General features: G+C 36.9%; 1 protein-coding gene across 1 annotated transcript; it reads right to left on the bottom strand.

The window, feature by feature from the left end:
• Positions 1–501: 501 nt before the first annotated feature.
• Positions 502–9,304, bottom strand: LOC122201297 (olfactory receptor 140-like). The gene is made up of 2 exons (XM_042907183.1): positions 9,231–9,304; positions 502–1,441 (listed from the first exon to the last, which is right to left on the bottom strand). The coding sequence occupies exons 1-2, from the start codon at positions 9,302–9,304 to the stop codon at positions 502–504; spliced, it is 1,014 nt and encodes a 337-aa protein (XP_042763117.1).
• Positions 9,305–11,765: the final 2,461 nt, after the last annotated feature.

The raw sequence follows: 11,765 nt of genomic DNA, 5'->3' as shown, positions 1-11,765 counted from the left end.
TTTTACCCAACAGAACAAGAAACCCAGGATAATTTTAAACATTAGATATATCAAGTGTGTGCCAAGAGGGTATTGGCAAATACCTCCTTTCTAAATTGTATCCACACTGTCCTAGGCCAGTAGGCAATTCAGCTGAGTACCAACTGCTTGTATACACAAGCCATTACACAGCTCTGTAATTAGAAAGGAACATTTTTAAGTCTGTTACAAAACAAGAGAAGTTCTGATGAAATGCTGCCTTTTTTCTGATACTCTTTGAAATGGTTGAAAGAGCATCAAATTTGGATTTAGAAAAAGGCAGAGCTGCATACTAGCTCTGTCTGACATTGGGCTGGTTATTTAATGTTTTTGAACTTCATTTTCCTTCATCTGTAAAATAGGAATAATCATAATAATACCTGCTTGCAGAGGTGTTGTGCCACATGAGAGATATGAGGTCTTAAAAGTAATAAAATATAAAAATGTAAAAGATCATGAAAGAAATAACATCTTTGTAGTGGGTCATTTATTTTCTGAAATTGCATTGCTGTTTAATAACATTCTAATGGCATTTTTTACTTCTGTATTCCTTACTGTGTAGATGACAGGGTTTAACATGGGAGTAATAAGAGCAAAGAATAGTGTTAGGACTTTATCCATGGGAAAAGTAGCTACTGGTCTCAGATACATAAAAATACAGGGCACAAAGAACAAAACAACAACTGTGATGTGGGAGCCACAGGTAGAGAGGGCCTTTTTCCTCCCTGCAGAGCTGTGAGTCTTCAGGGAGCACAGGATGACCACATAGGATACCAATAACATCACAAAGGTGATCACAGAAATTACTCCACCATTGGCAACAACCAAGAGGCCGACAAGGAAAGTGTCAGTACAGGCAAGTTGTAACAGGGGGAAAATGTCACACATGAAGTGATCCATGACGTTGGGACCACAGAATGGGAGCCAGAAAGTAACTAGAATCTGTCCAATGGAGTGGAGAAAACCCACTGCCCAACACACCCCCACAAAGAGGCGACATGTGTGGTGGTTCATGATGGTCACGTAGTGCAGGGGTCTACAGATGGCCACATAGCGGTCATAGGCCATGACCACAAGGAGGACAATCTCTGAAGCTCCTAAGAAATGTTCTACAAAGAGCTGTGTCATGCAGCCACTGAAAGAAACAGATTTTGAATCAGAAAGCAGATCAGCTAACATTTTAGGGACTATGGAGGAGGAATAGCATGCATCTATCAAAGACAAGAATGCCAGGAAGAAATACATTGGGGAGTCCAAAGTCTGGCTGCAGATTATAGTGACCACAATGAGCAGGTTGCCTGTGACAGTGACAATGTAGATGATAAGTAACACCAAAAATAGAATTCTCTGCATCTGAGGATTCTGGGTAAGTCCCATTAGAATGAATTCGGTCACATTCATCCTGTCTTCTTTTATTTCAAAGCTGATGATGAATTCAAGAGTGGAGAATTAACCTGTAAAGACAGTATTTTCAAAGACAAGGTGATGAGAACTCTATATGTGGGGTTTTTGGGTAAGTCCAAAGCATTTTAATAGCATAAGCTATTTTTTCATGGTGTGCCAAAGAAAAGAAACTTGCTTTTTCTATTTTATAAAAAGAGCAAATTTTTGAAGTGACTTCAACTTCTTACAAGGATGCAAAAATCCTTGTTCCACACCTGAAAAACTGGTCACTGGGTCTTTGCTAGAGGACATCCAGGCACAGGAAGGTCACCATATAATAAGCCTGATTGCTTCTCAGCCAGTAAGAAATGTTAAAAAACTCATTAAATATTTTTAAAAAGATGTACAACTGTTGGTTTGGTTCCACACATGGTTGATGCAAGATTAAGTCTAATTCACCTTCTTTTGCATTTAAAAACCCTTTAAATAAGTGGCAGAGGAGTAAACCTGCCTGCTTGTTCACCCCTTTATTTGTTCACTTGGTTCAGTGTCGGACTTATTGTGGTGTCCAATAAATATGAAATGAATAAATAAGTTGGAAGACTCTTTACTTATTTCTTCTGTGTTTTCTTTTTTTCCAGTTAACTCCAAAAAATGAAAGTGTTTACTCCCTTACTAAGGAAAAAATAATGCAGTACATGGTGGGAATGCAAACTAGATGTAGTCTTTCCACCCCTTCAGATCCACTCTCAATGTGCCCACCCTGGGCAGCTGCTTTCCCTGGTCTCTTTCAACCAGATCTCTTACCTTCTGACCAGTAGGTGGTACCAGCTGAATGTAAGAAAGCAGGTGAGAAGAAAAGGATGTCAGGGTATGTATTGTTAGATTGACAGTGGTCTGTCAACCACTGGGTGACTCACTGAAGCAGAACTCTTTGGGATGGACCCTCTGGGTTCCTGTGATCACTCCCCCTGCCCCCTGCCCTTGCTCTCTCAAGTCTAATTGTGGTAATGGCTTTTTCATCCCTTATTGGTTTCCCTTAACCCTACCTATACCTTGATAAATAAACATAATTAAACTATTTTTAATCTTTCATTTTAAGTATGTTATCTCAGGACCCCAATGGATGCAGGAAATTTGTGTTCTTTCCTTTGTAAAAAAAAAAAAATAAAAATAAATGAGAAAATCATTTTCCCTTTATATGAATTTATTTTATTTATAAGATCTGTACTTCTTTTCATGTATAGCTGCTAAATTAAATTAACTTTTGTCAGAACAAACTGAGGGTTGATGGGGGGTGGGAGGAGGGGAGGGTAGGTGATGGGTATTGAGGAGGGCACATGTTGGAATGAGCACTGGGTGTTGTATGGAAACAAATTTAACAATAAATTTCATTTTTATAAATAAATAAATAAATAAATAAATAAATAAATAAATAAATGTTTGGTAGAATTCCCCTGGAAAGACAATATATATATATATATATATATATATATATATATATATATATATATAGTATAAGGCAGAAATGTAGCATAAAGATTATTGGGCATCTTCAGTGAAAGTTTGTGTTATCTGCAGCACTCTCTTTGGGATTATATAGGATTTATGCCTTTTACTGCCTTGAGCTATTTTATAACTCATAACATTTATAAAACTGATAATAATGCTAATAACTCTGGCCCATAGAAATGCAAATGTTGTTTGGTGAAAGGTTGATTGACTTCCCTGGCCATTCTAGATAAAGTCAGTTCTGCATTTATTTGTAGATGAATTACACATCCCTGATTGAATAATGTAAGGGTAATATTTTGGATTCTTCTTTTGGGTGATTATAATCTTACCAGTTCTCTCATAAATTAATGATTAAATAAAATCTTTTTCATGTGTTCATTTTGTGTAAGAGTCATGGTTTCACTTTCTAAAAAATTCTCTTGCTTTTTGATCTGAGAATAGGGACCATTATATTTAGGAGCAATAAGCTAAAAGACTCATAAAAATCCAGATATTCTTAACCTCTGTGTTATTTCACCATGGGTTTTTCTGTTTTATTTTGTTTAAGGATCTCCTTCTATTTAATCAATTTGTAAAAGTCTTCTTTAAAATTTGCACCTGGGTGGCTCAGTCAGTTAAGCGTCTGACTTCAGCTCAGGTCATGATCTCACAGTTCTTGAGTTTGGGCCCCGTGTAGGGCTCTGTGCTGACAGCTCAGAGCCTAGAGCCTGCTTCAGATTCTATGTCTCCCTCTCTCTCTGCCCCTCCCCCGCTCACAGTCTCTCTCTCTCTCTCTCTCTCTCTCTCTCTGTCTCTCTCTCTCTCTCTCTCTCTCAAAAATAAATAAGCACTAATTTTTTTAAAAAACTTGCTTTGAAGACAAATGGAATCAAAATATGTTATTAAATTATTTTTTATTAACCTCCTAATTCTATTCCCACCCAGACTTGGCTAATGTAAGTACCCTTATCAACCACAGCGAAACCAAGCTGCTGAACAAATTACATCAGTTTGGCTCTGGTGTGTGTGTGTGTGTGTGTGTATAGGGAAGGATTACACAACGAAATATAATTTTATGGTCTACTGAGTCATTCATGTATAAGTTCGTTTCAAAATACTAACACTCTCAGAAGTGGAGCTTTAACAGTAAAAATAAGAGATAAAATTTCCTCTTTCATGAAGCTTATATTCTAGTAAGTAGAGAGAGAAAATAGCAAATAAAAAAAAGAACTATACATTATGTCAAGTTACAATAATTGCTATGAGAAAAATAAAGCAGGGTAAATGATACATGGTCCCTGTATATGATTTTCTCCAAGGCAGTCAGAGAAGGCTTCTTTTGGAAGGGATTACATAAGCCAAACTTGAACGAATGGGGAAGGACCTGCAATGATACCCAAGGAGAGAAGTTTCCATATAGAGAGACCAGCAAGTGAAAAGTCCCTGAGGAGGGAGCATGGTTGATACTGTTGATCAAAGGAGGCAATGTAACAGGATAGGAATGAATAAAGACTGGCTGATGACAGATCTTGTAGGGCCTTGCAGATCATTGTAAGAGGATTATTCTGACTCAGAATGGGTCAGAGAAGAAAAAGAGTAGAAGCAGACTCGTTGGGAGGTTACTACAACCATCCAGCTAAAAAGCAATGATGGTTTGGACCAGTATGGTAAGAGTAGAGGTGAATATATTATGAAGGTAGATACAATAGAATTTGTGGATGGCCTTAACATAGACGTAAAGAGAGAAGAGAGTAAAAATTACTCCAAAAATTTTTGGACAACAACATCTAAAGACAGTGTTGTCATTTACTGAGACAATTTCATGTCTAGAAGTCACTACTAACACAGTCAATGATTTCCTGTTTATCAAGTACCAGACACATTTAATCTTTAATTCAACAATGAAGTCAGACACTGCTATCGTCCTCATTTAACAGATGAAATATTTAAGATATAGAAAGGGTAAGGAAGCTGTTCAATGTAAGTCAAAGGGTTGTGACGCTGAAATAAACAAGCAAAGGTAATTCTATAAAATGCATTTAACCCCTGGAACTCTTCACTATTTACTGTAAAATGAACATGCTTGGCTCAAAGGATATCTGTGAGGGCAGAACAGCTACTATCCCAGTAACTGGCATAAAGGAGATACAAAGGATGACGCCGGACTACGACTATTAATATTATAGTCCATATAATATGAGGCCATATCTATAACACCTAAAGCAATGAATTACTCAAAAAGAATAAGAGTGGTTGCCAGTCATTTATCTGCATGGTTTTTAACCACCTAGCACGAGTCCTTTTCTCTTCTTTACCAAAGTGATTGCTTGTAAGCTATTTCACACATGCACTCCACAGTAGATTTATTAGTCTTGGCCTTCAGCGGATAAAGACAGTGTTTGTTACACATGATTACAGTTTTAAAATGAATGTCAAAAATATTTCAACAGAAATAAATAGATTTCTTGCAAGTGTTATTCACTGATACTCTCCCCTTCAAATTCATTTTTCCTACCTTTTTGCTCAGCATCCTCCCTGCCCCACAAAATAAAAAAGATCTCTACCTATCCACTACTCTCCATTCTTTTTTCGTGTCTCCAGATTTCATTTCCCTAGAGTGATCTTTTAACCTGTAATGGTGTATACTCAAGCAAATGTTTCTCCCCTTAAAATCCCAGAAAGCACTGCTTCAGTGCCTTCTGAAAAAGGACTAGTGAGAATAATCTAGTAGAGGCATAGCTACCAAGAAGGCCAAGGAATGTGCATCAATGCTGCAGGTGAAAATATGAAAACTAGGATGCCTATACTGTAGGAGCCTAACCAGGCTCCTTTTTTTCAGCCCCCAGATTGAAAAATAAAGGCCTAGGGGCACCTGGGTGGCTCAGTCGGTTGAGCGTCTGACTTTGGCTCAGGTCATGATCTCACAGCTTGTGGGTTCGAGCCCTGCATCCAGCTCTGTGCTGACAGCTCAGAGCCTGGAGCCTGCTTCGGATTCTGTATCCCCCCCCCCCCTCCGCCCCCGGCATGTCCCCTGCTGGTGCGCTCTCTCTCTCTCAAAAATCAATAAACATTAAAAAAAAAAGAAAAAGATAGGCCTATTAACAGGTGTTATCATTATAGATGAGAAAAGGAAGCAATTTTTTCTGTTTAAGCCTGTGTGAGCCAAAGAGAGAGAATCCAGTCTTTAAAAACTCCAATGTTTTATCTCTTGCAAACATGGTTGTTTGGGTCTTTGGCTTACCTTTGTAATTATATCATCTAAAAATTGTAGAGAATTAATAGAGAAGCTATCAAATAAGATATAGTTGTGGTATTGTCACAACTAGATCAAATCCATTTTTTAGTTTTATGAAAATCAGTCCCTTATTTCTCAGAACCCATGATTCATTCATTCATCCGTTAATTCATTGGTTTACTGTCCAAACTTTCACTGATTTACATGTTAATTCAGTAACCATATATATATCCGGCCCCTAATATGTGCAAAGGGGCTGGAAGGGGCTACAAAGAGAGATGCAGACAGGGGCCTTCCTGAAAGAGCTCCTCATCTATGATATGGACAGTCAATATTCTAAGGAAAAAGAGGGAAAATGTTAAAAGTATCAGAGATGCGCACTTCAAAGTGTGTGACGGGCCCCATAACCAAGTGTGAATGCCCTGGAAGATGGAGCATTGGATCACACCTCGTGACTAGTACACTGAGTTAGGCGCTTTAACATTTTGCTCTGAAGATTAAGTGAATACTTAAAGTAGGGAATAGAATTCCAAATGCTTACTCTTGAAAGAACCACTTCAGTTTCCCATCACTTCAGGAAGCAAGGGACTGCTATTTCTTGCATAAAGAGATTAAAGGGGTGCCTGGGTGGCTCAGTTAGTTAAGCGTCTGAATCTTGAATTCAGCTCAGGTCATGATCTCACAGTCTGTGGGTTCAAGTCCCACATGGGGCTCTGCACTGACAGTGCGGAGTCTGCTCAGGATTCTTGCCCTTCCTCCCTCTCTGCCACTCCCTCACCTCAAAATAAATACATAAACATTTTAAAAAGAGAGAGATTAAAAATTTGGAAGCAGTGAGGCTCCAGTTATCTGCTACATTTTATCAAATACGACCATCTCAACTCTCAGAGAGAAAGCCTTTGCTTTGATTGCTTTCAAATGTGATACCAGAAACGACATCTTCAACCAATAACCGTGATGTTTTCACTAGCCTCTCCTATATAATAACACATGGGAAACAACCAAGGGTGTCCCTCCCAGCAGTGTTCTCCCTCATTAAGAGCCAAACTACATACGAGTCAAGAAAGGAAACGTCTGCTACACAATCAATTAATAAAAGCTAAAAGTCATTTCAGTGCATTTAAATAAGGCACCCCTTTTTGCTTTCAGGAATTAAAGAAACATTTCTCCAAAATCTTTTAATTCATAGAAAAAGTCTCAGTTACTATATTGTTAAATGTTATGTTTGTGTTGGAAAAGTATAGGGATAACTATGAAAAATTATGCATGAAAAATACAGAAAGTAAGCAAAGCAAAAACAGTATTATTTTATAGGTTTTTTGTAATGCTGAAACTAACATTTTTTTCATTTTTCACCTCTCTGTATTTTATATTTTTTTAGCATGATTATATGTTACTCTACTTTTAGAAAAGACTTTTTAAATAAATTTTGGTACCATTTTGAATGTTCCAATAGCTCTTTCTCACCTCCTTTTTTATTTTTGTGGTGGCAGAAATATTACAGTTCTGAGATAATTAAGGACTAAAGAATTAAGCTTACTTTCCTCTTAAGAGTGTGAATTATTTGGTAATTATAAAGTTCTGCGTGAAAGTTAACCATTATTATTACAAGTAATGATCAAAAATTAGTATTGACTGTTTCACATATGCTATACATTATGCAAAAAAATGTAAAATACCTCACTGAATATTTTTTAGAAAGAGCTATATGTGGTTGAAAGGTTCTTCCTTCTATTTTACAGATAGGAAAATTGAGACATGGAGAAGGAAAACCTTGTGTTCCAGGATATATAGTTAGTGAGGGACAGACCTAAAGATATAATTCAAGTCTGTCTGGCCTCAAGTCTTGATCTTGACCATGGCCCCACATTACCTCCCACGTAAAATCTTACCAAGGTACTTAGCATGAATCTTCTTTAACATTCATCTTTCAACAAAGGCTTTAAGAAGAGACTGTTTCTCATCCTAAGTTGTGGAGACATTAACAAATAGATTCAAAACACACTTGAGAATTTGAAATACGTCAACTTCTTCCTCTGAGAATTGTTCATCTCCTCTCTTTGGAGAATTTAGAATTATCATTACTTATATATTTTGTCTGGTCAGTTAATAACATATTATGGTCTCTGTCCATTTCTAATTTGACCTAAATTTGCTATTAAAAGGTAGTATCATACATCAAGCATTTACTGTTTATAATCCTCTCTCATATTTAATTTCAAAATAACCCTAGTAGATGAGTACATTACTCTGAACTTATAGATGGAAAACATAACATTTAGAATAATTTCTTTCATTTTTCCAGGATGGTGTAACTAGTAAGCAGTGGAACCAAAAGTCAGTTTCTGCTATTTCAGTTCCACAGTGTTATCTGCCTGCTTTACGAGCTCTCCAAAATCAAAAGTCCCAAAAAGTGTTGTACCATTTTTGACTGTAAGAAGAATACTAGTCTTGGGTTTGATTGTCTACTATGGGAGTTTCCCAAAAAGTCAAGTACATGGAGGCCAGATTTTGGTTAATCAATCATTAACCATAGACACTGGGAATTGAATGAATTATTGAAGAGTATCTAATTCATTCTTTTTATTTTTCATATGAAGAAACTGAGGCCCAGGGAAGGAAAGAAACATTCCTGAAATTACACATTCGGATGGTGACGAGGAAAAAATTTAAGTCTGATGGTGACAAATTAAGGGTACAAATTTAGGTTTCTTATATCCCAACCTACTTATCTTTTTCCTGCATGGAATAGCTGATATTTTCACTTGCTAAAGGATAATTCAAACAAAAGACATTGTTTTGCTTACCTAATTTATTTAAGATTTATTTTAAGATTCCATTTTCCACACAGTTACCCTGTCTCTCCATTTTATTCCAAGCCGAACTAGTAAATTCAGTGGGAATGTGGTAAGACTCACTCCCTGAATAAATCAAATCTCTTTGGTAGCCCAAGGATATGGTAATGTTTTTTTACTTACTGTTTTGAAGAGGAAGATTAGTTCTAAATACTTCTACTCAGCCTATCATTCCATGAAACTAAACACCAGGGATCAGGGACCCAAAATGGAAATGTATTCCTGTAGAATATAAGTAGTCTAACTTTCTCCGCAGAACTGGCCCACTGTGATCGCTTTGGGCCAATATTCTTTCACCTTCGGTCTGCTTTCTGACCATTGGCCCACAGTGGCATTTTGCCACCCAGGAGTGAGCATTAGTTTGCAACATTTTTATGGCATCTCCAGAAATGTTTGAGTATTTCTCTCTTTTCAGAGCATAGTTACCCTGACAAATGATGTCAGATGCCTTAGAGAAAGGTTAGGATGAAGATATACACCCCCTATCTGTGGTGATATCACAGGGTATTTATTCAAGGATATGTGATGATTCCTTCAAGAAGTTCTGGCTTAGGAAATTATTCTCATCTCAAGATTCGATGAGAAGCTATTATCTTCCTGAACTGAATTTTGGTGATTCAGTTCAGGACTTTATTCACCAAATCTAGATTATTTATCATCATCATCATCATCACCACCACCATCATCATATTAGTCTGCTTGGGCTGTCATAGCAAAATCCTGCAGACTGGGAGGCTTAAACAGACCTTAATATTCCCATAGTTCTGGAGGCTGGAAGTCCGATATCAAGGTGGCAACACGGTTGGCTTCCGGTGAGGCCTCTTTTCCGGGCTTGCAGATGGGCCACCTTCTCACACTGTCCTCACATGGCCTTTCTTCTGTGCACAGGAGTGAGAGAGAGAACTCTAATGTCCCCTCCTCTCCTTATTAGGATACCAGTTGCATCAGATTAGGGCCCCACACTTATGATCTCAAGGAGTACTAGTTCTTCTAGCCCTCACTGTTCAAGACTTGCAAGCCTAGTACAAGGCATGTGAGTGAAGAAGCTTTTCAGAATGACCTCAGGCTCAGCCAATTTCTGCCTGCAACCTCATGAGAGGCCCTGACCCAGAAATACCGCTGTGAACCACTCCCAAATTTCTGACCCACCAAAACCATCTGAAATGATAAAGTGGTTGCTGGTATTTGGGGGCGATCTTTTAGACTTCGATACTATGTGAAACATTGCAGTAATTTAGACACTGTATTATTGTTCATGGATCAACAAACTGAACACTTTGGAAAGCTAAGAAATAGAAGAATAGATATATAGATATTTTCTATATGAAAGTGGAGGTGTTGCAGGGTAGTGGGAAATGCAATGGTTATTCAATAAATGTGCTGGGATAAGTTAATCTACTATAAAAAGGAAAGTATATTCCCACCTCGCACCATACCTGAAAATTTATATCCTATATAGGTTAGAGATATAAATGTAAGAAGCAAAACTTTAAATTTTTTTGAAAGTTATATTTATCAAATCAGGACAGGGAAGGACTTTGAGAAGTATATGCACAGAACATTCATCCTGAGTCCGGTTTCTGCACCTCTGCACCACAGCAGAGGTGGTGAGACCTTGATCCCAACTTAGTTCATGCCAGGACCCCGGTGTCATCTCCTACAGTTCTGATAAATTTTTACTATTTAATCCACTGTGTTGAATTTCTTTCTGAAGAAAAGATCTAGATTAATTTTTATTTACTTCATTGAATAATAAATGAACCTTCATGGCTGGCATTTATTCAATACATATAAAAGAAATGGGAGCGTTAATATTGCTAAGTACACTAACCGGATCGAATTACAAACTGAAAGAAGGATGAGGGCAAAAAAATACCAATATCGTATCCAATCTGTGTTGTGAGTTGACTTCTCAACAAGGTAATGCATAATGCCAGAACCTTAAAAAATGGTCTTTGTATTACAGTAATAGACCTCCAAAACTTCTACAGAGCAATTGTAAACAGAGAAGACACCTTTGATTTACCACTTAAGTCAAGAACACAAAGTTTACAGAGAATCAGAAAGTCATTCATATGTAAACAAAACAATCTAGTCCCAAAATGTTTTACATTTATTGCCAATTTTTTAAAAAGGTACCCAGAGAGTATAATTTAATGTAGGCAGCATTTGAGGCTCTATCGTAATATGAGTCAAGTCACTTATACATATATTGTAACTACTGGAAGAAGCCATTTGATCTAGATGTACAGAATGGGTTGAACAATTTAATTTTTCTGTCAGAAACTTAATTAGAATATACAAAATCAACCATATGCTACCACCACAGTATAAACCTAACAAAGTTCACTACTTATGGGTCTATCCTCAGCTGTGAACATGTGCTGTGAAATTAATTAATTTGACCAGGATATTTATTTTTGCTGTTAGGTGAAGCAGTTAGGTTTTCTTTTTTAACAAGGTGAATTTTTAATTTTAAATTTTCTACTAGATAATATTTTAACATACCATGGAGGTGCCATACCCCACAAACAAGAACTTGAAATAAAACCAAAAATTGTTTCCCACTAAAGAATCTTAACACAGTTTGATTACATATATCAGGGATTAAATTGACACAATTCTCTTGCTCTCTAAGGGATATAACATACCCCATTTAGATAAAGATTAATTTATAGACCTGTTTCAGAATAAATAGGCTAAATAATGCAAAGGAGATGATTTTTAAAATGTAATCACTGATAGTGAAAGGAGTCCTTGATTCTGTGAAAGAATGAATA

The sequence above is a fragment of the Panthera leo genome, chromosome D1 (genome assembly GCF_018350215.1).
Source record: "Panthera leo isolate Ple1 chromosome D1, P.leo_Ple1_pat1.1, whole genome shotgun sequence".
NCBI lineage: Eukaryota > Metazoa > Chordata > Mammalia > Carnivora > Felidae > Panthera > Panthera leo.
Note: the sequence above shows the minus strand (reverse complement) of the source record. Positions and strands in the feature narration are given on the sequence as shown.

Coding starts and splice junctions, on each gene's coding strand:
- LOC122201297 (XM_042907183.1), bottom strand. CDS start 9,304: ATGGTCAGAAAGCAGACCGAAGGTGAAAGAATATTGGCCCAAAGCGAT. Junction 1,442..9,230: donor GGGCCAGTTCTGCGGAGAAA/GTTAGACTACTT, acceptor ATTCATCATCAG/CTTTGAAATAAAAGAAGACA.